Consider the following 26,786-nt stretch of genomic DNA (forward strand, 5'->3'; position numbering starts at 1 on the left):
CTGGCATCGGTAGTTATCACCACCCGATATGGAACTTCCAGAGGCCCTCCCCGTTCAAGATTGGCCTGAAGTAGCCACCAAGGGAGATTGTTCCTGCCTTCCCCCTCTAGCGAAAGAGGAACATGAAATTCCCCGTCCAAAGGAGTCGATCAGGAGAGAAGAGCCCTCTGGAGAGGTCACGTGTGTGAATGCCCAAGGGATCAACTCCAAGGTCGGAGCCATGGAACCCAGGAACTGCAAATAGTCTCAAACCCTGGCCGTTGACAGCCCCAGCAGGTGACGAATTTGCCCCTGAAGCTTCCGCAACCTGTCCACCGTAAGGAATACTCTCCCATTCCTCGGGTCGAACCGTGCCCCCAAATACTCCAGGGACTGAGGGAACGAGCTGGCTCTTTGGAAGATTCACTATCCAGCCTAGCGGTCCACAGACCGCCAACAGAGATCCTCTGACTTTGCCCTGATAAACCAATCATCCAGATATGGATGTACTAGTACTCCCTTCCTTTCTTGATGCCGCCACCACCACCATTAGCTTGGTGAATGGACGCAGTGCTGTAGCTAGCCCAAAGGGAAAGGCTTGAAACTAAAGATGTTCCCTGAGAATCATAAACCGCAGAAACCTTTGGTGGACCTGCCTGATGTCTATGTGCAGATGAACCTCTGTCAGATCTAGAGACACCAAGTACTTGCCTCCGCGTATCGACGCAATGACTGACCTTCAGTTTCCATGCAAAACCATGGAACTCAGAGGGCCAAATTTACCTTCTTTAAATCCAGGATGGGCCTGAGGGACTCTTTCTTCTTTGGAACCACGAAATAGATGGAATGTCTCTGTTCCCCTACGGGAACTGGCACTACGGCCCCCAAGAACTTTCAAGCAATCCACTGCCTCTTGGACTGCCAACTGCTTTGTAAGTGGACCGCAAAGGAAAACTACAAAGGCATCCCTGTCGGGACAAGCAAAATCTAAAGCATAGCTATCTCTCAGCACATCGAGGACCCACTGATCTGTGGTAATCTTGACCCACTCCTCAAAAAAAGGGATAAATGCTCTCTGGCAGCTGGAACTGAATGAAGAGTGAGCCAACCTCACATCATTGCAAAGGCTTTGTGCTTCCTGGACCGTTACCAGAATTGTGCCGGGAGGGTCTACAGCCCCTTTGAAAGGACTGCCCCAGGATGAAGTCCTGGCAGAAGACTGCAGCTGTGGACCCCCAGAACTTTTTGACTCACAAAATCTTCTGTTGTCCCGAAACCTAGTCCACGCTGGTACCAACTTTCTACCCTTTGGCTAGTATTCAGGGAACTTGTGCACCTTGGTTTCATCCAGATGCTTCATAATCTTCTCCAAACAACAATTTTCCTTTAAAAGGAAGTTCTCCAAGCTGCAACTTGGAACAAAATTCCGCCTTCCGATTCTGCAACCATAGCAGACGCCTAACAGACATTGTCGACATCATAATCCATGAAAAGGTCCTGATTAGATCATAAAAGGCATTGGCTCCATACGCCACTGCTGCTTCCAGCTGATCCATCTGCTGCGCTTCTGCTGCTCCCGCAAGATGTGACTCCTGCAACTGTTAGACCCACTGGAGGCATGCCCTCTGCACCAGACTACTGCACACCACAGCCCTGATGGCCAGAACAGAAACCTCAAAACTCTGCTTGAGATGGAGCTCCAACTTTTGATCTTGCTCATCCCTCAATGCGGAGGAGCCCGCTACCGGAATAATAGTTTTCTTGGTGACTGCCAACACAGAGGCATCCACTCTGGGCAGAGTCAACAACTCCGTGTCCTCCGGTAGAGGGTAGAGATTCGCCATAGCTCTTCCAACTCGCAGACAGGACTCAGGAGTATCCCATTCCCTGACCACCAGCTTCTTCTCGGACTTGTGGAAGGGATATGCCTTAGCTGGCCCTCTGAGGCCATTCAAAACCAGATCTGCACCCTCCAAGTCCAACTCTTCCTGCGATACCTTGATTCCAAGCTCCTGGAGAACCTGTGGAATCAGCGGCCCCAGTTCATCCCTGCAAAAGAGGTGAACCACCTTGGGATCGTCCCCTTCAGCCACAGACACCTCCTGCAGATCCTGGATAAAGTCTGGCGTGTTCTGCAATGGAACCTCCCCTGGGACCTCCTGCTGATCCTCTGAATTATCCTGTGGGTCCCCAGAACCCAAAGCCTGGCCCCAAAACATACAGAGGTCCCTCAGCGCACTCTTTGGAAGATTAGACTGTGGCATTTAAGCCCCCCCAAGGGGGGTCGAAGCTGAGTCACCATTTCCCCTGCCCACCCAAGAGGCTTTCCTGGCCATCAGATGAACAAACTCAGAGGGAAAAAACCTGAGATCGAAATCCTGATCCTGAGGGGATCCAACCTGCAGGGGGGCCCCCCCATCCAGAGGGAAATCTTCCCCTTCAAGGCCATCCTGATCCATCCCAGGATTCAAAGCAACTGGGGAGAGATGCAGTGGAGAAGGCCCGGGCTCCCCTGAAACTGCAGGAGACTGCATGGCCAGCCGCATGGCAGCATCCACACTGGAGAAGCCTGGGAGAAGCTCTGGTGCAATGCGCCAAAGATGCAGCGAAAACACGAGGGGAGAGCCCTGTCAATGAGCCCTCCCCACTAGCAGCACATCTGGTGCATAGGCTTGAACGACTGATCCGCAAACACGATTCCTTGTGGGCCCAGCAAAGAGAAGCACACGGCATAACTATGAACGCTCACTTAGTGCCTGAAACAGCACCTCTAGACTCGGCACTGCAAAACTGCAGACCCCGGGTGACCTGCCTGTTGCACTACAAACCCTTGGTCACCTGTTCTTCCCGAAATAAGCAGCAGACCGCGGCAGGGAACAAAATTACCTCTTTTTTTTTTTATATAAACTTTACCAGCGAATCAAGGGAAGAAAAATAAAATAAAATACTTCCCCGAGTCCTTGATGGAGCGGACAGGATCATCAGCAGGTCATAGCACTGCCTTGTGAGACGAGGGATCCGGACCACCAGTTGTCAGCGACACGGTAACTGGAGCTAGCTAAAGAAGGTTACTAACCCCCTGCTCGTCTGCCTCGACCAGGAAGGATAGCCCCACGAGGATCTTACAACTCCCCGGGAGGCTCACCTTGAAATTTCTCTGAATCTTCTAGTTTTATTTATTTATTTATACTCAGACTGCAGGTTTTGCACTATCTGCCATCTGCTGGAGACAGAAATATACTGAGGGACCGCAGGTGGCACACTATGTTATATAGCAGTTTTAATAAAACTTTCTATCTCCATCTTCTGGCAGCGGTACCACAGCTACACAATACCCGATGTGACTGCATCCATATGCCACAGGGCACTAATAAATCTGACCTCTATAAGACCCATAAGAAATGCCATATTAGGATAGACCAAAGGTCCATCAAGCCCAGCAACGTGTTTCCAACAGTGGCCCATGCAGGTCACAAGTACCAAAGCAGGATCCCAAAGAATAATCACATTCCACCAGGCAGTGATGCGGAGGGGCAGCCCACCAGTACCGGGCACCTTTAGGGGCAATCGCTGAGAGAAAAAGAGAACAAAAAGACCAAAAAAATTGTAAAAACTTCGCGCTGAAACTGAGAATGCTGTGAACTCAGGGATGAAGAGACCCGCCCCCACTGACGTCATCACGCTCAGCAGCGAGCCGGTAAACGGCCACATTCCACCAGGCGTCGCGCGCCGTAGGGGTGCTCCAAAGGGGCACTCCCCTTTGTGCACCCCTTCGTGCAATCTTTTGTGCTACGCTTATTTTAATTCCCTTAAGTTTTCCTTTGTTAATTAACCTTTTTTATAGTGTTTAGTAATCCCTTGTTTATTAAATATGTTCAATGTATTTGACTTAGGAAACCTATTTTCCTGCATACTCTGTTTTTAATGTAAACCGGTATGATATGTATCCGATACAAGAATATCGGTATATAAAAATTCAAAATAAATAGATAACCCTTCTTGCTCAATCAGGGATTAGCGGTGGCTTTGCCAAGTTTACATAGTGTAGACAAATGGACTCAGGACCAATGGGTTATGCTCCCCTGACAGCAGATCAGATTTCAAAGCCGACATCACCCTAGATACACCCTTGCAGTGACCTGAGCTCTCAGTATTCTCTTCAAAAGCCACTGTGGACATACTATCTAAAAAACTTGATTAAAAACAGATAACCGTAACCAACCATAAACACTGAACTCCAGTAAGAATACAGGTACCCTGATCCATGGACTGGATGAACACTTACCCGTGATCCCTTGGATTCGAGATCTACTCACAGGCGAATCTTTAGCAGAGTTCTTGGGCAGCCGAGGGCGGGATGCTGAGTCAATCTGTTTACACTCAGGAAAACGAAATTATCAGGTAAGTAATTTCTCCATTTCCTAGCGTGTAGCCAGATGGACTCAGGACCAATGGGATGTACAAAAGCTACTCCCGATCGGGGCAGGAGGGTGCCCGCGATCCAGTTAATACCACCCTTGTAAAGGTTGCATCCTCTCAGTCCTGTACGTCCAGGCAATAAAACCTGGAGGTGGTGTGCAAGGAGGACCACTTTGCGGCTCGGCAGATATCGATGGGAGACAGCAGTCTGACTTCCGCCCATGAGACCGCCTGAGCCCTGGTGGAATGAGCTTTAGCCTGAGAAGATAGTGACTTTCCTGCCTCCACATAGGCTCCTGTGACTACCTCCCTAATCCAGCGAGCTATAGTAACCCACGAAGCTGGTTCGTCTTGCTTCCTTCCACCGTGGAGGACTGGTTATGAAACTTCTAGATACCGCCCTAAAAGTCTACTGACATCCAAATGATGGAGGCAGCAATATTCCTCCACATCCTGAGTTTATCTAGGGATGGCAACGATATGGATTGATTCAAATGAAACTCCGAGACTACTTTAGGTAAGAAGGATGGGACAGTATGTAGCTGTAATGCCCCTGGAGTCATCCAGAGGAACAGTTCCAGACACGACATTGCCTGTAATTCAGAGATGCGACATGCCGAGCGCATATGGCCACCAGGAACACTGTTTTAATGTTAATAAACGCAAGGAGAGACTGCATAGCAGCCGAAAGGAGAGTCCTGCCAAAAATTCCATTACTAGATTAAGATTCCACAAGGAAACTGGCAACCGTAGGGGTGGCTGAAGGTGCTTCATCCCCTTCAGAAAACAGGCCACATCTAGATGAGTCGACAGAGGTTCCATTCACCTCACCCCTGAAGCAGGAGAAAGCCGCTACCTGTACCTTCCATGAGTTAAGGGCCAAACCTTTAAGCCGTCCTGCAAAAATTCCAGAATTAGTGGGATTTTGGCCACCCGAGGGGGACACCGCGTTCCTCGCACTATGCCTCAAATGCTCTCCAGACCCGCACATATGCTAGGGACGAGGAGAACTTCAGAGTGCAGAGTAAGGTGACAATTACCACCGCTGAATATCCTCGCTTCATCAGGCAAGCCCTCTCAAGGGCCAGACTGTAAGACAGAATCGAGTCGGACCCTTGTGAAGGACCAGTCTCTGAGCGATGAGAGACAGTGGGTTCTTCACCAGGAGTCTCCGCATGTCTGCATACCACGGATGCCTTGGCCAATCTGGAGCTATTAACAAAACTAATCCCCTGTGGTGCTTGATTCTGCGAATGACCCTGCCCAGCAGTGGCCATGGAAGGAAGGCATATAGCAACTCTTCTTCCGGCCAGGACTGGAACAGAGTGTTGAGCCCCAGGATCTCTACTGCGATTGAAGAATCAGGGAACCTTCGCATTGTGAGATGCAGCCAGATCAATGGATGGGAGGCCCCAGTGATCTACTATCAGCTGAAAGGCTTTGGCTGACAGCCCCCACTCTCCTGGATCCAGACTCTCCCTGATTAGAAAGTCTGCTCTGACGTTGTCTGTTCCTACAATGTGGGAGGCTGAGATCATCTGTAGATGGATCTCCTTATGGAATGGGCGGAAATAGACTCCTAAGACACAGGTTGAGAGTTATATGAGTTTTATTTTTTACTGTTTCTTTTAAGTAACCAACTTAGATATCTTTTAGTGTTATTTTATTGGATGGTTTATGTAATTTTTATTCTAATTCATTATCCTTATTTTTATGTTTATTTATATTATTAACCTACACCGTAGAGATAGAAATTTGTTTTCTGTATAACGGTATAAAAAAGTTGTATAAATAAATAAAATAAATATATCTCCTGTGACACTTGTTGGCTCTTGGTTCCTCACCGGCGGTTGATGTCAAGACAATGTTGTTGCGCTGTCCGACATCACGTGGGCCGCTTTAGCCTGGAGTCTGTGGTTGAATTGTAGATTCGCCAATCTGACTGCCCAGGCTTCCAGGCAGTTAATGTTCCAGAGGGCCTCTTCTTCCATCCAAAGTCCCTGGACAAACAGTTCCTGATGGTGAGCTCCCCAGCCCGGAGACTCGCGTCTGTTTTGAGGACCAGCCAGTTCAGGGGAGTCAGAGGGACACCCCTGCTCAGATGAGCTTCCTCTAACCACCACTGGTGGCAAGAGCAGATTCCCATCGATAAGTAGAGATGAATCGAATAGTCTTGAGACTGCAGGTTCCAACATGACAGCAGTGAGCGTTGAAGCGGTTACATGTGTGCCTTCGCCCACATGCAATACTTCCAGGGTTGCCGCCATCAACTGAGAACTTGGAGATAGCTCCATACTGTCGAGCGTATCATGCTCATCCAGCTGACGCACCTGGGACATCAACTTTCTTATCCGTGTGGTCGGAGGGAAGACCTTGCCCTGCTTGTCGTCGAACCAGACTTCCAGATATTCCAAGGACTGAGATCGCTTGAGACTGCTCTTGTCCAGGTTTACTAACCAACCAAGTTCCTGAAACAAAAAGGTCACCCGGAGGCTCTCTTCCAAGGACTTGGCAAAGATCAGCCAATCGTCCAAATACGGGTGCACTAGGATTCCCTCTTTTCTCAATGCTGCTGCTACGACCACCATAATCTTGGAAAATATTCTGGGGGCGGTGGCTAGGCCAAAGGGCAGCGCAGTACTGCAAAGCGTAGGAAACAGTGTTCTTGACGGATTGGAATATGTAGGTAGGCCTCGGTAGGTCCAGGGAGGTTAAGAACTCTCATAGAAACGACGGCAGAAAAAGACCAAACGGCCCATCCAGTCTGCCCAGCAAGCTCCCACACTTATTTTCCCATTCTTATCTGTTTCACCGACCAAGTTCAGGGCCCTTGTTGATAACTATTTGATTCGAATTTCCTGCCACCCCCTGCCGTTCATGCAGAGAGTAATGTTGGAGTTGCATCAAAGGTAAATCATAAGGATTAATGGGTAGTAATCGCCGCATCAAGCAAGTTACCCCAATGCTTGTTTACCCAGAATCACAGATCAACGCCTTGTTGGATGCTGTCTGAATGTAAATTCTCTTTTCCACATTTTCCCCGCCATTGAAGCAGAGAGCAACGCTGTATATGTATTCAAAGTGAAGTATCAGGCTTAATTGGTTTACGGTAGTAACTGCTGCAATAAGCAAGCTACCCCCATGCTTGTTTAGCCAGACTGTGTAGTTCAGTCCCGATTGTTCTGTCATTATCATGGAGCATAAGAACATAAGAAATTGCCATGCTAGGTCAGACCAAGGGTCCATCAAGCCCAGGATCCTGTTTCCAATAGAGGCCAAACCAGACCACAAGAACCTGGCAATTACCCAACACTAAGAAGATCCCATGCTACTGATTCACTCGTAGATGTAAACACTCTTGGAGGTCCAGGATGGGGGCGAAAGGTAATTTCCTTCTTGAGTACAATGAAATAGATGGCATGCCGCCTCATATTTTCATGTTTCCTGGGACACAGGTATTGGGATTACTGTCCTCATTCTGAGGAGCTTAAAAGAGTAGTCTCCACTGCCTGCTTCTTGAGCCTAGAGTGGCAAGGAGACACCAGGAATATGCCTCGAGGAATGCTGTGAAATTCCAGTACATATCCCTCTTGTATGACCTCCAGTACCCATGTCCAAAGTGGTAGTAAAGAGACAGCTGACCCCCTATCTCCTCATTCTGAAGGCGGGTCAGTAAGGTTTCATTAGGGGGAGGGGTTGGGGATGAACCTGAACTCATACCTGCACCTCTGTTGGGCTGTCGGCTACAAAAGGACTGATCTCCCAAATGGTCGAGACCACTGTAGGGGCGAAAACATTGGAAACCCCTGGACCAGCCCCTCATGGGTGAGGGGCATTGTAACTGTTTCCTCTTATCTTCCGGTAGCCGGGAAACTGAGATTCGCCCCAATTACAGGCCAGCTTTTCCAATTCACTTCCGAAAAGGAGTAATCCTTTAAAGGGTATCTTTGTAAGATTAGCCTTGGAGGTTGCATCTGCTGACCAATTGCGTAGACATAGCTGTCTTCTGGCTGCCACCACTGAGGCCACTCCTCTGGCCGACGGACAAAATCAGAGCCTATGTATGCTAGAAAGGGAATTCACTCTTGAGTCATCCACCTCCTGAGAGAGCAGTAGGCACGAACGAGCTAACAGGGCACAACAAGAAGCAATCTGTAAGGTCATTGCTACCACATCAAAGGCTTGTTTAAGGATGGACTCCATCCACCTATCATGTGCATCCTTTAAGGCTGCTCCTCTTTCCACTGGGATAGCACAGACCAATGCATCCACTTTAGGGAAATGCAAATGCTCTCTCACTGCTGGGTCCTGTGAGTATAGAGCGCCTAATGCTCGTCCACCCTTTAAAACTTGCTTCTGGGGCATCCCATTCCAGGTCAATCAACTCCTGGATGGCTTTCAGTACTGGAAAGTAGCAAGAGGCTTTCCATAGGGAGATCAGAATGGAATTCTTCTTTGGTTCCAACATGGAATCTGTCCCCGGGACTCCCAGTGTCTTCAGGGTCTGGGAAACCAGGGCTGGCAATTTGTCTCTATGAAAGAACTGCAACATGGTTCTATACAATTCTAACCCTGGGGGAATTTCCCCCTCTTCCAAAGGATCTGGATTGTCCTCTTCGTCTGAGTCATCTGGGTCCCTACCAGGGATGCCCTTACTAATGCATGCCTCGCGGTCTGCTGATAGGATTGGGGGAGGGAGGGAACACAGACTGAGGTTCTATCTGGCAGAGGTAAGCGAGGCAGTAGACTACGCCTTTATGAAGCCTTGTAGCACCTGGAAAAATTCTACCCAGGAAAAGGCAGCCGGGTCCATGCCTAGCCCAGGAGACACCGGGGTAGGTCCAACTAAATTTCCCTCTCCAATGGATGATCCAGTCAAGGGAGAGTTCAGGGCCGGAGTACTTCCTGATAAGGCTGTGACCAACCCATCATCTGAATGGGAGGAGCCATGTTTCGCAAAGTCTGAGGATGCCAATTTTCCTTGGGCTTCCTCACAGTGTTGGCATAAGACAGCAAGGTGCTTAGGTTTCTTTATCGACTGCACCATTGGCGGCAGTAACTGCGCATTTAATCTGTATGCTCTTAAAATTTATGCGCACAAATTTTGAATGCCTAGGCGGGGCGTGGTGAGGGGTACGCAAAGCCTGGCTTTCCCTGTATCCCGCGCATACTAGGTTGTGCGCGTATGTATGTGCGCGACGGTATGCGTGCGGCGCGTGTGCAGAGCCGAATCACTGCACGTACCAACGTTCTATGGAAGGAAACACGGCACGCACAGAGACACAAGCAAGATGGCGCTGCCGCGGCCTATCACGTGATGAACTGACCAAGCCTAAAACAGGGCCTAGCATTCAAACCGCTCGGAAACCCACTTCCCCTTAACCCAACGGGATCAGGAGTGACGTTGGTACGGTGCGACAAGCAAGGAGAGAGTCTTACCGAAACCCCTCCAAGCATCCCTGAACTGGGAGGCAAGTTGTCTTTTTTTTTTTTTAAACTTACCTGGGCTCAGCGCTTACTGGCTGAGTACAGAGACAGTCTCTGGCTGCGGGGGAAGGTGGCTTTGGCAGTCACCACCACGCTCTGCTTCCTGCACCTGCCGCTTTTCAGCTACCTAAGCAACAAAGTCCATGCCAGGAACAGATTATCAGATCAAGGCACTCCTCTGAGGGATCTCTGAAATTTCCTCAGGAATTCTCAATTGGGGGAGGGACCTTTAGGTATCACCATAGGAGAGCGGGGCTTGATTTTTCTCCAATTTTCTTTTTAAAATTACTTCCTTACCTGCTAATTTTCGTTCCTGTAGTACCAAGGATCAGTCCAGACGGTGGGTTATGTCCCCCGTCCAGCAGATGGAGTCAGACAATGCTTCGGAGGGTGCTGACATAATCAACCAGTGCACCCTCCCTAGATCCTCAGTATACAGAATATCAAAGCCAGAATAATAAACTAGAAAGGATTGGATCAAGTGTATCTGAAAGTAGATCAAATGATACTAACAATTGCAACTTGCAAAGAGAACTGTCGAACAGCCTCGAGGAACGGAGGCGAAAGACCAACAGAAAACCAAAAATAGCAATGTAATGGCAGATCGAGCAGGCAAACCCCAGTATCCCAGCAGTAACCGGGAGGGCGTCTGGACTGATCCTTGGTACTACAGGAACGAAAATTAGTAGGTAAGGAAGTCGTTTTCTTTTCCCTGTACGTACCAGGATCAGTCCAGATGGCGGGATGTACCAAAGCTTCCCTAAATCGAGTGGGCCCATGAAAGCCCTGCTCGAATGACCCGGTCGCCAAAGTATCCAGAGGTTGGCGCCTGTAGATGCAGACGGTAATGTCTTGTGAAGGTATGCAGTGTCTTCCAAGTCGCAGCCAGACAAATTTCCTGAGATGAGACGGACTGGGATTCCACCCAGGAGATTGCCTGTGAACGGAGTGAATGGACCTTGACCCCCACTGGAGGAGTCCGACCCGCACCGACATATGCGGTCACTATTGCTTCCTTGAGCCATATTGCTATCGTGGTCTTTGTGGCCTGCGACCCTTTTCGTGGCCCCGACCAGAGGACGAACAAGCGGTCGGAAGTCCTGAAGTCGTTAGTAACTTCCAAGTATCGGATTAGGCTGCGCTTGACGTCCAAATGTCGTAGAGATCTTGGCTCGCCGGCTGCGAAGGACGGGAGCTCTATCGTCTGATTCACATGGAAAGTTGAGACAACCTTGAGAAGGAAGGAAGGCACTTGTCGTAAGGATACCCCGGTGTCCGTAAAACGGAGGAATGGTTCCCTGCACGAGAGTGCTTGGAGTTCCGAGATGCGGCGGGTGGAGCTAATGGCCACCAGGAAGACTGTCTTCAGGGTGAGGTCCTTGATGGTGGTGTGGTGAAGGGGCTCAAACGGAGGACCTGCGAGAATCCTGGGGACCAGGTTAAGACTGCAAGAGGGACAAGGGTCCCGAACCGGAGGCCGTAGATGTTTCGCCCCCTTGAGGAAACGGGTGATATCCGGATGAGACAAGAGAGAAGGGTGATCGGTTGACTGAATGAATGAACCCAACGCGGAAACTTGTACTCGCAGAGAATTGTAGGCGAGTCCTTTGTCCAGGTCCATCCTGTAGGAATGCGAAGACCTGGGGTATTGAAACCCTGCTAGTATATGAGTGTCGTGGTCAGTGCACCATGACTCAAAGACCTTCCAGACCCTCACATAGGCGACCGAAGTGGAGGTCCTCCTAGCTTGTAGAAGTGTTGAGACTACCGCGTCAGGGTAACCTTCAGGCCGCAAGACAGAAGCGTTCTGCCTGGTCGAAAAATACCAGCCCTTGATGGAGTAGACGAGGAAGATGTCCGAAGCACAGCGGGCCGTCCTCTGCGAGGTTGAGCAAGTCCGCAAACCACGGTCGTCGCGGCCACTCTGGGGCTACCAGGTTGACGGGCCCCCGATGTATCTCTATTCTTCGTAGCACCTTGCCCACTAGAGGCCAGGGCGGGAATACGTGTAGAGGAGGAGATGACCCGGCCAGGAGAGGACCAGTGCGTCTACGCCCTCCACCCCGTGTTCCTGCCTGCGACTGAAGAATCGTGGCGCCTTGGCGTTTTTTGAGGCGTCGCCATGAGGTCCAGTCAGGGTGTCCCCCAGCGACTGATGAGGAGCTGCATCGCCTCGGAGAGAGACCACTCCCCGGGATCCAGAGTCTGCCGGCTCAAGTAGTCCGCCTGAATGTTGTCTACGCCTGTGATGTGGGAAGCTGCCAGGCATGTGAGGAACCGCTCTGCCCACGCCATCAAGCAGGCTGCTTCGAGAGCCACATGTCGGCTCCTCGTTCCGCCTTGGCGGTTGATGTAGGCTACAGTGGTCGTGTTGTCCAACAGGATCCGCACTGCTCGATTTCTCACGAGAGGCAGGAAATGAATAAACGCCAAACGCACCGCCCTCGTTTCCAGGTGATTGATTGGCCAGACGGCTTGCGCCTTTGTCCACTGCCCCTGGGCGGAGCTCCATTGACACACTGCTCCCCAACCAGTCAGGCTGGCGTCGGTGGTGACCACCATCCAATCAGGCATGTCAAGCGAGGTGCCTTGTGCGAGATGCAGTGGATCCAACCACCAAAGGAGGCTGGATTTGACAATCGAGGGGAGAGGGAGGACGAGCTGGTAGTCCTGCGATACCGGTTTCCAGCGCGAGAGTAGTGCTGCTTGTAAGGGACGCAGATGCACGAATGCCCATGGATCCCAGGATCTGCAGATAATCCCAAGAGGTGGGCTCCAGAAGCACGGCGAAGCATTGGATCTGGTCTCTGAGAGATTGTGCCTTGTCCGGGCATAGGAAACATTGCCCTGAACTGTGTCGAAGCGCGCGCCCAAGAAATCCAAATGCTGCAAAGGCCTAAGACTGCTCTTGGCGAAGTTCACCACCCAGCCGAGAGATTGAAGGAGTTGAACGACCCGAGAGACTGCCCGCTGTCCCTGGGAGAAGGTCTTCGCCCGGATGAGCCAATCGTCCAGGTAGGGATGGACTAGGATTCCCTCCTGTCGGAGAGCCGCTGCCACTACAATCATGATCTTTGTGAATATCCGTGGTGCGGTTGCCAATCCGAAGGGGAGAGCCTGGAATTGAACGTGCTGGTTGAGAATCTTGAAATGAAGAAATCTCTGATGAACCTTGCGGATTGGAATGTGGAGATAGGCCTCTGTCAGGTCCAGAGAGGCGAAGAACTCTCCCTGATGTACCGCCGCAATCACGGAACACAGGGTCCCCATTCGGAAGCGAAGGACCCGGAGGAACTTGTTGACCTCCTTGAGATCCAAGATTGGGCGGAAGGCTCAGTCCTTTTTGGGTACGATGAAGTAGATTGAATAATGGCCCGAACCTACCTCTCCGGACGGGATGGGCGAGATGGCCCCGAGATCCAGGAGCCTGTCGAGGGTTTGTTGCACAACTTGTCGCTTGTGACTCGGACCACACGGTGAGAAGAGAAATTTGTCCCTTCGGGTGCGAGCAAACTCCAATGAGTAACTGTTCCTTAGGATGTCTAGGACCCACTGGTCCGAGGTGATTTGAACCCACTCCTCAAAGAAGAGGGATAAGAACATAAGAAAATGCCATACTGGGTCAGACCAAGGGTCCATCAAGCCCAGCATCCTGTGGCCAATCCAGGCCATAAGAACCTGGCAATTACCCAAAAACTAAGTCTATTCCATGTTACCATTGCTAATGGTAGTGGCTATTCTCTAAGTGAACTTAATAGCAGGTAATGGACTTCTCCTCCAAGAACTTATCCAATCCTTTTTTAAACACAGCTATACTAACTGCACTAACCACATCCTCTGGCAACAAATTCCAGAGTTTAATTGTGCGTTGAGTAAAAAAGAACTTTCTCCGATTAGTTTTAAATGTGCCCCATGCTAACTTCATGGAGTGCCCCCTAGTCTTTCTTCTATCCGAAAGAGTAAATAACCAATTCACATCTACCCGTTCTAGACCTCTCATGATTTTAAACACCTCTATCATATCCCCCCCTCAGTCATCTCTTCTCCAAGCTGAAAAGTCCTAACCTCTTTAGTCTTTCCTCATAAGGGAGCTGTTCCATTCCCCTTATTTTGGTAGCCCTTCTCAGTACCTTCTCCATCGCAATTATATCTTTTTTGAGATGCGGCGACCAGAATTGTACACAGTATTCAAGGTGCGGTCTCACCATGGAGCGATACAGAGGCATTATGACATTTTCCGTTTTATTCACCATTCCCTTCCTAATAATTCCCAACATTCTGTTTGCTTTCTTGACTGCCGCAGCACACTGAACCGACGATTTCAATGTGTTATCCACTATGACGCCTAGATCTCTTTCTTGGGTTGTAGCACCTAAAAAGGAATATCCATATTGTGTAATATCCAACATTGTGTAATTATAGCATGGGTTATTTTTCCCTATATGCATCACCTTGCACTTATCCACATTAAATTTCATCTGCCATTTGGATGCCCAATTTTCCAGTCTCACAAGGTCTTCCTGCAATTTATCACAATCTGCTTGTGATTTAACTACTCTGAACAATTTTGTGTCATCTGCAAATGTGATTATCTCACTCGTCATATTTCTTTCCAGATCATTTATAAATATATTGAAAAGCAAGGGTCCCAATACAGATCCCTGAGGCACTCCACTGTCTACTCCCTTCCAGAGAAAATTGCCCATTTAATCCTACTCTGTTTCCTGTCTTTTAGCCAGTTTGCAATCCACGAAAGGACATCGCCACCTATCCCATGACTTTTTACTTTTCCTAGAAGCCTCTCATGAGGAACTTTGTCAAACGCCTTCTGAAAATCCAAGTAATCTATATCTACCGGTTCACCTTTATCCACATGTTTATTAACTCCTTCAAAAAAGTGAAGCAGATTTGTGAGGCAAGACTTGCCCTGGGTAAAGCCATGCTGACTTTGTTCCATTAAACCATGTCTTTCTATATGTTCTGTGATTTTGATGTTTAGAACACTTTCCACTATTTTTCCTGGCACTGAAGTCAGGCTAACCGGTCTGTAGTTTCCCGGATCGCCCCTGGAGCCCTTTTAAAATATTGGGGTTACATTTGCTATCCTCCAGTCTTCAGGTACAATGGATGATTTTAATGATAAGTTACAAATTTTTACTAATAGGTCTGAAATTTCATTTTTTAGTTCCTTCAGATCTCTGGGGTGTATACCATCCGGTCCAGGTGATTTACTACTCTTCAGTTTGTCAATCAGGCCTACCACATCTTCTAGGTTCACAGTGATTTGATTCAGTCCATCTGAATCATTGCCCATGAAAACCTTCTCCATTACGGGTACCTCCCCAACATCCTCTTCAGTAAACACTGAAGCAAAGAAATCATTTAATCTTTCCTCCGATCCGGGGGAAGGGGGGCAAGGAGTGGGTGAGCCTGGCATCATTGGGGAGATTTGGAGGAAACCCCTTGCAGAGCCCCCTCCCTGGGTGGTCTGCGTCCACGACTGTGTTCTGGTGGATGGAGCCCGGGTCCACGATAGCGGCGTTGAGCGCGGGGCCGACTCTGGAAAGAAGTGAACGATCGATTAGGCCGCTGGCAGTCCTCGGGCAGACGATGGAATGCATTTTCCCCCAAAGACTTAATGATCTGGTTGAGGTCGTCTCCGAAGAGAAACTTGCCCTTGAAAGGAAGAGATCACAGGCTGGATTTGGAAGAGGAATCTGCCGACCAGTTGCAAAGCCAGAGGCTGCGCCTTGCCAAGACCACTGAGACCATGGACCATGCGCTAAGACCCGGTGCAGATCGTACAGAGCATCCGCTCCGTAGGCTATGATGCCCTCCAGGGGGTCTGCTTGGACTGCATCCTCTGGTGGTAGTTCCTGGGAGGTGAGAAGTTGTTGGACCCAACAGAGTCCAGCCCTCTGTGCGAAAGAACTACAAATGGCAGTGCGAACACCCAGGGCAGAGACCTCAAAAACCCTCTTTAGGTAGACTTCCAGCTTCCTATCCTGGAGGTCACGCAGGGCCGTCCCACCAGTGACCGGTATTGTAGTCCGTTTGGTAACCGCCGACACCGCCGAATCCACCTTAGGAACCCTGAGGAGCTCCAGGAAGTCCTCTGGAAGCGGATAAAGTTTTTCCATCGCCCGGCTGACCCTGAGGGAGGCTTCGGGAGTATCCCATTCCCTGGCCAGGAGCTGTAGGAAGGTGGCGTGGGTGGGAAAGGCCCGGGATGAGGGGCGCAGGCCAGCCAGAACTGGATCCCCTTTCTTGCTAGAAGAGGCGATGACTGGCCCGGGGGGTCTAGGGAAGGCTTGAGGTCCAGCTCCTGCAGGATATGAGGGATTAGGTCCTCTAGCTCCTCCTTTTGAAAGATGTGAAGGACACGCGGATCATCTCCTTCCAGTTGCTTAGCGAGGGGCGGATCATCCCCAAGTGAAGACGGCGGATCTCCCCCTGGGTCCGGGAGAGGGGCTGCCCCTCCCCCCGAGGGAAGGGCAAAATGTATCCTGTGTGCCCCCCCCCCCCCCCCCAGAAGTGCCCTGGGCCCCCATGGGTGTCTCCAATAGCCGGGGAGCCTTGGCTGGTAGTGGCTCGAACCCGGAAACCCTAGGATTCTCCAGGCGCTGCAGGTAAGCATTGTGCATAAGCACAATGAACTCCGCCGAGAACGCGGGGGGGGGGGGGCCGGGGGTATCCTCCCCTGCATCTCCTAATGGCTGCTGCACCTTGTCCTCTGCTTCCAAAATGGCCACCGTTCCCGCTGAAAGCGGGGACGGCGACGGCTCCTGTAGTCCACGGCGTGCTGGAGCGCACGAAAAAGCTTTATCCCTCGGCAGGGAGGTGTCCTCCCCACCAGGGAGGCACCTTTCACGAAGACCCTCTTGTGAACCTCGCGACCCCAGGCCGCCGCACGCCAAGCAGCGGGCCCGCGGCATGCTCGGGGGCGACCGGGGGGGGGAGAGGAGGGAGGTGAGCCGCTTGGAGCCGACAAACGAAGAGCGCCGTGGGGAGCGGGAAAGACGCCTCCGTTGTACCCTTATCCCCGGCAAGTGACAGCAGAGGAATGTGCCTCTCTGCTGAGGCGGCCCCGGGGAATGCGCGTCTCGGGGCCACTGGGGAAAGCGCAACGAGGGGGGGAGGGGCTGGCACCACCAGCATCCACTGCCCTAACAGTAAAGAGGCTAGAACCTGTAGGAGTAAACAGGAGAAAAATAACAGAAAAGCCCGAAGGAGCCACTTACCCCACCGAAGGAGGGATGGGGGAAGGTGCCCACACAGCACTGCTTGCAAGCGATGAGAAAACCCCCACACAGAGTTTCTAACTTTCTTAAAACTCTTTTTTTTTTTTTTTTTTTTTCAAACAAACTTGATCCAACCTTGAGAAAAGAAGAAGAAAAAATAGAACTGTGGAGAAAAGTCCACCAAACAGGGGAAGCACACGGTTCCCCTACTCCTGCTAGAGGCAGAAAGATACTGAGGATCTAGGGAGGGTGCACTGGTTGATATGTCAGCACCCTCCGAAGCTTTGTCTGACTCCATCTGCTGGACGGGGGACATAACCCACCATCTGGACTGATCCTGGTATGTACAGGGAATGTAGAATTCTCCTTCCAAAAAGTACAGCAATCCCCATAGGGAGAGGTACGTCCACCATCTGCTGGAAACGGAGAATACTGGAGGACTGAGGTCACTGCAGGGGTATATGTAGGGTGACATCAGCTCTGCAATCTTACTCCATCTCCATCTACTGACAGGTGAGCATAATCATTGGCCCTGAGTCCATCTGGCTACACGTTAGGAAAGAAGGCCTTTTTTCTCCAGGAACTTGTCTAAACCCTTTTGAAACCCAGCTACACTAACGGCTTTCAGCACATGCTCTAGCAACAAGTTCCACAGCTTAGTTGTGCACAGACTGCTGCCTATTAGCTGCCTGGAGCATCCCCTAGTCCTGGTACTATTTTAAAGGGTAAATAGCTGTTCCCTAGTCACCTGCCCAACTCCACTCAGTAATTTATAACTCTCTATCATATTTCCATCAGTCATTTCTGCTCCAAGCTGAACATCCCTAACCCGTGTAGCCTCTCTTCATAGGAGAGATGTTCCACCCCCTTTACCATTATCACCACCTTCCTGTGCACCTTTTCTAGTTCTGCTCATCTTTCTTGAGAGGGGGCAATCAGAACTGATCATGTTACTCAATGTAGTCATAGTATGGATCAATACAGCGTATGGTATCTTCCATTCCTTCTCTAATAGACTTCCCCAGCCGAAGTCAAGGGAATTCAACATTGCGTTACTTTGTTACACTGTGGCCAGATCTGAGCTGCTTGCCTGAGATTCAAGGAACCAGCAGCTGCCCCTGTAATTTGGAAGGTGGGGGTGGGGGATGCAGGCCATGGGGGACTCAGCCATACCTGACTGCATGTCCAGAGCTGCCTGCAGTTTAGGAGGACAGTAGATGGCATTGGCTGTGGTGCGGGCAGACGTTAATGCCGCCCTTGCTTTCGGTAGGTTACTCAGGGCATGGTACGTCTTGCTTTCCAGCAGCTGCACTTCAACCAGCAGGGCTTTATCATCCATCTTCTTCAACTCCCGCAGCAGTTGAGAGCCTGGCAAAGAGCAGAAAGGTCAGCACCCTCGTGGACACAACCCCCTCCTCATCTACAAGTCAAGGAACTGAGAGGTACAAAGACCAGAGGACATAATCTGGTGCAAAGCGGAAGAGTCTTAATGAAAAGAGACTGCTCTTATCACACCATCCCCATGTGTTAAAAATAGTGCTCTCACTTCCTGTAAGGTACGGAGAGCATGTATACTCAACATGAAACAGACCAGGATATTTATAAGGAATCTTCATTACATACTCCTAAAACTAAGTCTGAGAGACGTTTTTGTGTTTAATAATTGTAACTGAAGCTTTTAAGTGTAACCACCTCTCGTCTACAAAAGTCCACGTACCACGGGATAAACATGCTTTTCTGGGACTAGGATCAACACTGCCACCTGGTGTCTAACTCACCGAGCTGCAACGCCTCCTGGTACCTCTTTGTGTCAAAGTACAAAGACACCAGCCTTGCCTGGGGAACAGAGAAGGAGGAACTGAATTAAAGTCCAAGGTTTGCAATGTCAGACTCAGGGAGTAGCAGATTCTGCACATGCAAAAGCTACATACCGGCAGTGGAAGCGACTGTTGGAACAAAATGCTGTTCCATTAATGAGTTTTGTACCTCAGGTATATGTGAAAACAGCAGCAATGCTTTAACTGGGGCACACATCAGAAGAGGACAGCACTAGTATCCAGCCCAGTATACAGAAGATTTTGGTGACAAACATTTACCAATCTCTCAAGATGAGGGGAGCTGGCAGGTGGTGTCTCTACAAACATATCCCGCAGTCCTGCTCAGTCCAAGACCCAAGGTAAGTTTCAGGGCTGTTACAATGGTTATAGTAGAAGGAAGCAATCTCCGACCACTGCTTCATTCCTTAAGAGGATCCAAACGGTCACATGACAGCAAACCCTTTCCATTTGCTCCAGACCTTGGCTGGGTTGTGCGAGACAACCAAGCGGTGGCAGGCTCCATGTCTCATGACTCCCAGCACACTACTGGAGAAATATTTCTTCCTGCGCAGTGTACTGCTGTGAGCAGAGCGAGAACGCACCATACCTCCAGAGCCTGGCGAAGGAACGTCCTCTTCTCCGATTTGGCCCACTCGATACACTCTAAGCACAGTTCAACCTTAGAAAATAATACAAAAACATATGAAAAAAAACTTATGATTTTAACTGGCAGAAAATTATTACCCGTAAGGAAAAAAAAAAAAAAGATGGTATTACCAGTGATAGATAATCCCAGAAATCCCTGCATATATTAATACAAGGGTACAACCTTTACGCAAGGTGGCAGTGCAAGAGCAAGAGTTATTAATCGGAAAACTGGTTCCCTGCAGAAATAAACCCAGAAGCTCCTTTGCCTCAGAGCCTGACTGCTGGGTTTGACACCAGAGGTCTGCTAGAACACGTAGCAAGATCCCCAGTTTGAGAGGTCATGGGGTGAGCAAGCAACCAGCACCCTACTTTCCACTGTATGCCCTGAATCAGGGGTAGTTTAATGCTCACGTAGAACCTTCTCTACTTTTAAAATGCAGCATCCTGCAGATCCTGGAAGGCCATCATTGGCGCTGCACAGCACATGGCACCTACCCCACCCTCCACAAGTAGTGAACTGTTATTAAGCTAGCACTACTTGGGACTTTAATATCACAGCATTTTCTAAAATCAATGTATTTATTGCTTTTCATTATTCTAGAGATAACAAAACAAAGGAAAACTCAAAGTCATCAATGTGCAATTTCAGATATTCTATAAAACACCATGTGAGATTTTTTAAAACATGCAGCATTATTATATCTTGGATGTTTCACCTATATTTTTTAATTTATTAGAACCACCTCTACTTTGATATACAGACTTTTTCCATAGGTCAAATCTTAAAAAAGAGACACCAATGGATCTTTCCATCTTGAGGCTCGTCTTCTTCTAGCCACAGTGAGATTAGCATTGATAAATGTCAAATTAGATCCTTTTAGGACAGTACTGTCAGAAGAGCTTAAAGTTTTGAGGACAATTCAGTTTTAGGTTTTAATGTATTACTTATAAATTCCAAATTTTCCTTATTTTAACACAGTACTGAATTGTATGTCTAAGAGAATAAAAATCGCTAACTTCTTATTGTTGGCAAAATCTTCCAGCCCTCCCCTATTGGACAGCTGTATACTATTGTCTGGGAGCACCTCCTGTCTAAACAATGCTAGCAGTTGTCACAGGTCTTTTCTGCAGACAGCCCAAGATTACAGCAATAGCAACAGGACCCAACTGAAGATCTTTTAAAAAAGTGAAGCAGGACTATCAAAAATCCTGATGTATTTCACTGAAGGGGTTACAGCAGCTTTCTAAACACAACCTAGCTAGTGTACTTCTTCAGAGAACACAATTGTTCAGATTAAGTCAACTTGAAAACATTTTGTTCTTCCACGGTGGGGTCTGCATTGTTAACGAATGATTTTCTTCCAATAAAATGCCAACTTTCTCCCCAAAACGGCAGCTGACAAAATTACGTCAGCTTCATTTGAGTCTGAGAAGCTGACGTAAGACAAGGACCATAAGGTCCAGCTTAATGAGGTGCAATTAAATTACGTTTTGGTGCTAAAGCCCTCATCTATAAGCACCAATTGTGCAGACTAATCCTATAACCTTAAAATTAGGAAAACTGAAACCACCTAAAAGTTTTGTAATGTTACTACTTTACTCTTCCATTTTTATTGACCTAGATACAATTTACAGATAACCCCATCTGTTCTTTTAAAATACTTTCAGGAGCAGAATGGAGTTATAGCAACGGGCTGAGAACCAGGGTTCAAATCCCACTGCTGCTCCTTCACCCCCCATTGCCTCAGGCACGAACTGAGGCAATGGGAGAAAACCTTTAGTAAACCAACCCCTCTGGGGACAGGGAATATACTTACTATACCTGAGCTAAAGGTAAATATATAAAAAAAAAGTTCAAAATCCTTTTAGCAATTGTATTCAACAATTTAGGAATAAACAAGTACATTTATTACATGATTACCAACTGAAGTGAGAGGTTTTTCTGTTTGTTTTTATTTTTCCAACACTGGGGGAAGATTGAAAGAAAAAAAAAGTTATTCAAATCTTTATCCAAATGTCCAGATAGCTACATTTCACTGTAAGAGTTATGGGACAAAGTCATTAATTTCTTTATCAACTGGATAGAACAGTTTCATCCTAATTTATTTTTCAATCTGAATTCAGTACTTCTGGGTTTAGGATTTTGAAGAACTGTCAAAATTTGGAATACTAGGAGAATGTCCCCATCCCAATTAATTGCAGCATCACACCACTGCTGAAAGTCTTACTTTAGGGTGGATGCGGTATTACTGTTTTCTGCCTTCTCACCTCCTACCCTAAGGGTTCTGCAGGGCACAGACTCCCTCAGGCTGGCATAGATGGAAGGGAAGTGTCAGAATGCAGCAGGGCCACAGAGCTCCTTCACAGATAAGATGCAGGGGCCTGAAATATTTTATTTTTCTTCTGTGGGCAAGTCCAAAAGGACTACAAATCAAAAACTCCATTGTAATGCCCTTTTAGTGAGGTCTTACCTTCTGCATGTTGAAGCAACTGCCTAACACGAGAACCCAAGGGGAACCCCCCCCCCCAAAACGGGCTGAAGTATCCCAGCAGGTGACCCCTGGACATCTGGACATACAGCTGGCAAGGGCTTAAACTGGCTCTCACCCTCCTTGAAACATCCATTGCTGATCTAATTACAGAGACGAGAACCTCGACAGAGAGACGTTTCAGCCTTTCTTGGCAAGGCACGATAGAAAGTTATGCCCAAACGGAAGTTTTCAATCTTCAAGCCTCTTGGACACTACCAAGCTCCAAGTTGTACACAGGACTTGAACAGGAGCGGGCTAAGGATGCACCATGTTGCAGTGTAACTTTAAGACAGCACTGCACTTTCCTCGAGCAGCCCTTAGATGATGGAATTCACTGAGGAGGCAGCACTGTTTGCATCGGCTAAAATAAGGAGCCAGGTGAAGGATTATTCTCAGATATGCCTCACATCCCATCACACCGGAGAAGTGCTTCCAACAGGAATGAGAAACCAGTGCTAGAAAGGTCCAAGATCAGGGTTTTTTCCACCACTAACCCTTCTAGAATGAATGTTTGTGTTCATTTTAATTGTATGCATATATTTTACTGGGATCTGCTTAAGCAGAATAGAACACTTTTTAAATAAATAAATCAATGGGAGAGTCAGAGAGGTGCTCCATCAGACTGGGTGGGGGTAAACACACCTGTGGCACCAAGGGTGTATTGCAAAGATGGCAGAGATGGGTGTGGGCTCCATGCTGGTCAACTGAGCAGTAAATCCATCTGGCCTGGTTATTACCAAAGGCTGCAGAAACTGAAGGACAGGGGTGGTGGGGGGATTGATATGAAAGCAAGAACTATTTAACCATCTTCATGATTATCGATTTGCTATATGCCTTAAAAGAACCACAAATACATGGGGGAGGGGGCAGTACCCTTTGCTGACAAACCATAGCTTAATATGAGCTATGGATTTAAGGAATTGTACATCTTTATTTATTTAGAGATTTTTATATTCCACTTTTTGGCACTTCGAAGTGCACATCAAAGCGGATTACATTCAGGTACAATAGGTATTTCCCTATCCCCACAAAATTTGAAAAAAATAAATTTAACACAAACTGGCCACTGTCATTTTATTGATGATCACTATCTAGAAAATTTTTTGACTTTTAAAAAACTGCTGATGACCTCTCTTTAAAAGCATAACTGGACATTTTCATAGGAACTACTTTTCTCGGAGCTTTAATAAGTTTTAATGGCAAAAAAATGAAATTATAAACACAGGGGTAAATGACAGAGAAAGAACACTTACAGCTCTTATTGTGCATACCAAGTTAGAAAACCCCTTTTTGGGGTCTGATATCCTTCAATATATGAAGTATGTATTCATGTTCAATCTTGGAAGGCTACAATTAATAAATCAATTCTGAAATGTAAATATTTATCCTCTTTTATTGATATTTTTAGCTTAATGTGAGCTAGCACATGGGTCTTTGTGTCACTATGGCACAATTTACTCCACTGTATTCTGCAGATCAGTGCTGGGGTCTCACCTCTTGCCCTGTAGCCGCTTCCATATCCAGGAAGAGATCGAGAAGAGACCGAACCAGACGGGCAGCTTTTGCTTTGCTGATGGAGTTCAGGAAGGGCCGAACATACTTCAGGAGTCCACCAAGCTCTGCAAGGCACAAGAGTTTCTGCTTACGCTGCTGCTCTGTACATCCCTATCCCTCTCTCCTCCCACTCAACGTGTGTGCTTACCTCCCCCTGCAGTCCTTAGAAATCAGCGAGTTCCCCAATTTGTCCCATAACCGCCTGCTCTGTGTACTGCGCTTTCAACCACTCACTCACAGACTGTTCGAAGACATATCGCTTTGGGAGACTTTTTAAACCTAGAACATGCCTACAAACACATTTCTGAATGTTCTGTGATGTGTTTTAATAGGCATGCTTATAAGCTAGGCAATGCTATGCAGTGCAGTTTATCGCCTGGTGTCTTATAGCATAAAAAAAGACACCTCACCCAGTACTTTTCATTCATACAATAACATCAGCAGTGCAAATCTGTTTCATCATAACTATTCCATCCAAATAACAGGATTTATTTTCCCCAATTACCTTTTCAGATCACCGCACATATTTAATAGATGTAAAGAATGGGAAGCAGAAGAAGTCCCACATTATTCAGCTGGGTGTCTTAAAGACAGAGGGGTCAACAAAATCTAAAAGCAGGCTGGATGAATGCTCGCCCCCTACCTCCCAGCCTCACTGCTTCACTTTACATGCATGCAGTAGAATCATCTCTTTGAAACAGCTGCTCTCCTGTGGGACAGGACACTTTGCTTTAGGCTTTTTTTTTTTTTTTTTTATTTGTTTTAATGCCTTTGCCATTCAAGGGTTTTGGCTTGTGTACTCAGCTCCTTGCTCACCTGCCGCCTGGCCGGTCTTGGCTAGGAGCCCCCCCAGCTCCAGAATGCTCTGCTCCTTGACGCGCAGGGCCTCCTCATCGCTGTCCTGAATGTCGCGTTTCACTAAAAGACAGAAATTCAATCCCCACTTAAAAGCACTTCTAAACACTACTGCGTACCTGGACTCTGGAAACTAGGCTTGCATCCCAAGAGTCGCTGGTGTAGTTCTGAGGAGGAAAACAGCAGATCTGTTACAAGAGATAATGCAGTTTTATTATTTTTTTTAAACAAAATTTGCAAAATTTAACAGCTATACAGAGAGGTGTGATCTAATGATGAAAACACTAAACCAACGAGGCAATCCTTGGATATGAAATCCAATCTCCTCTACCACTGACCCTATCTGACCTTGGGCATATTCTACATCTCTAGGCTTCTGCTGACCCATCTGTAATTGAATGCTATGCCTCTTCCCCATGGAAGCTTTCCCACAGAACTAGGCCATTCCCATCCCACAGGTGTCTGAATGTTTCTTTCTGAAAGGCTGAAAACCAAGCCAAGAACCTGTTTGCCAATTACATTAGCAGAAAAGCTTCTGAATAATTTTGTTCTGGTCTAGGATCCCTGTTTCACTACTGCCACATGCATTTAACTGTAGTCTCACCTATTCTTTTACATCACTTTTGCCTATTGAAAGTCTATCTTGTATTATTCCAGGCAGAGAGAATGCCTCCCACAATGAGACTTAACACGCTCTGCCCCTGATATTTCTGGCAGCATACATTTTTTTGGCCCTGCATCAAATAAAAAAAAAAAAAACCAAAAAAAAAAGAAACACTTGGAGAGGGACAGCATACTTTCTTACTGTTTTCAAATGAAATCATACCTGAACTTTTTTTTTTTTTACATAGGCCAAGAAGTGTGAATTTGTTATCACCACACCGAACATCCATACAAACTATAACCTTTTAGAGGTATTTATATTCCTTTCCATTTAATGCCTTGGGATAGATGCAGCAAATGATACCCACAGTACCCGAATGAAGTATTTCCTAAGACAAGGGAGGGTAAAGTGACTTGCCCAAGGTCAAAAGGAGCAGCAGTGGGATTTGAACCCTGGTTTCCCTGGTTCATAGCCTGCTGCTCTAACCCTCCACTCTTTAGTACATCTGTCCACATGCATCATCAACTGTCAGCCATAGCACCACTATGACTTGACAATAATCCAGATTTTACATTGACAAGATGAAGAGACAGCCAAAAAGAAATTAATCACCATTTCATCACATCAAAACTCTGAACACCCCCCAGTCATGGTACAGTTTGACACTTCCTCAAGTTGATTTAGGGTTTGATATATACACAGAAATGGGAGAAGTGCTTTAGTAAACCAGGCCCCTTAGTCTGTTGACAAAGTTTCAATGACAGAGACTATAGGAGGCTCTAAATGCCCAAGAAGCTAGCGTTAAAAATAAGAACAGCAGATGAGATTGAATGTCTGGGTTGAGCTCACAAAGCTTGTCTGCCAATAACTTTTTTTTTTACACTTAAAGAATAGTCACAAGATGGTTTTTTTTTTTCCATTAAACAGTTGTGTCACCCTGTTCTGGTGAAACTACAACCATCTCCAGAACATTAACCCACAGAAGCCGAAAGGCATCAGGTACTACACACAATAAAGAAACACATGTAGAAAAAAATCCTTTCTACTTTGCTGTTTGTGATAACTTGAAAATCATCCAAAGATACTGAGATCTCTATATGCATTTTCAGAGGTGACCTTTATTTACCTTTTGCTAATTTCTTAAACTTGATTTGACAGTGTCGGTCATTAGGAAATTGACACAGAACAATACAACTATCCTAGAAATTCTTTACATTAAAATATGTGCACCCATAATACAGCAAAGCTTCTACCTCTATTAAAGAGACTAAAAATTCTTACAATAATCCTCTCTGCTTTCACACCACCTCTATGCTGCTCCATACAGCAGATGAACTCTTAGATTGTCTTCAGTTTTTACTTTTCTCGACAAACTAAAACAGTAGTCAGAGGAGGACTGGGAAATCCGATCACAGGCACCCTGTAAATCACCGTGATACCCGGTCATAGGCATAGACCTGAGACCAAGGCAGACCCCTGCGGCGATGGACATGGCATGAGATCTGGTAAGAAGTCCAGGTTGAGACCCTCATGCCCCCCCCCCCCCCACCCCGGTCTCGGTGAGAGACATGAACAGCGTTCTCATCCTGTCCCGGGGGCGGCCCCTCACATCTCCCACCTGTCTGGGAAGAGTCACTGCCTAACCCTGGGG

At 47.7% G+C, this 26,786-nt stretch overlaps 1 protein-coding gene across 1 annotated transcript in view; it reads right to left on the reverse strand.

Annotated features, from left to right (window-relative positions):
- PSMD11 (proteasome 26S subunit, non-ATPase 11) overlaps positions 1 to 26,786 on the reverse strand; it is a 46,408-nt gene that overhangs the window by 19,142 nt on the left and 480 nt on the right. The window contains exons 2-6 of the mRNA XM_029572408.1: positions 24,493 to 24,594; positions 23,617 to 23,741; positions 19,551 to 19,622; positions 18,905 to 18,962; positions 18,300 to 18,494 (exon numbers count right to left, since the gene is read on the reverse strand). Of these exons, the coding sequence (XP_029428268.1) occupies positions 18,300 to 18,494; positions 18,905 to 18,962; positions 19,551 to 19,622; positions 23,617 to 23,741; positions 24,493 to 24,594 (552 nt within the window). The remainder of the gene's footprint in view (positions 1 to 18,299; positions 18,495 to 18,904; positions 18,963 to 19,550; positions 19,623 to 23,616; positions 23,742 to 24,492; positions 24,595 to 26,786) is intronic.

Source organism: Rhinatrema bivittatum, chromosome 12 (assembly GCF_901001135.1).
Source record: "Rhinatrema bivittatum chromosome 12, aRhiBiv1.1, whole genome shotgun sequence".
Lineage (NCBI taxonomy): Eukaryota > Metazoa > Chordata > Amphibia > Gymnophiona > Rhinatrematidae > Rhinatrema > Rhinatrema bivittatum.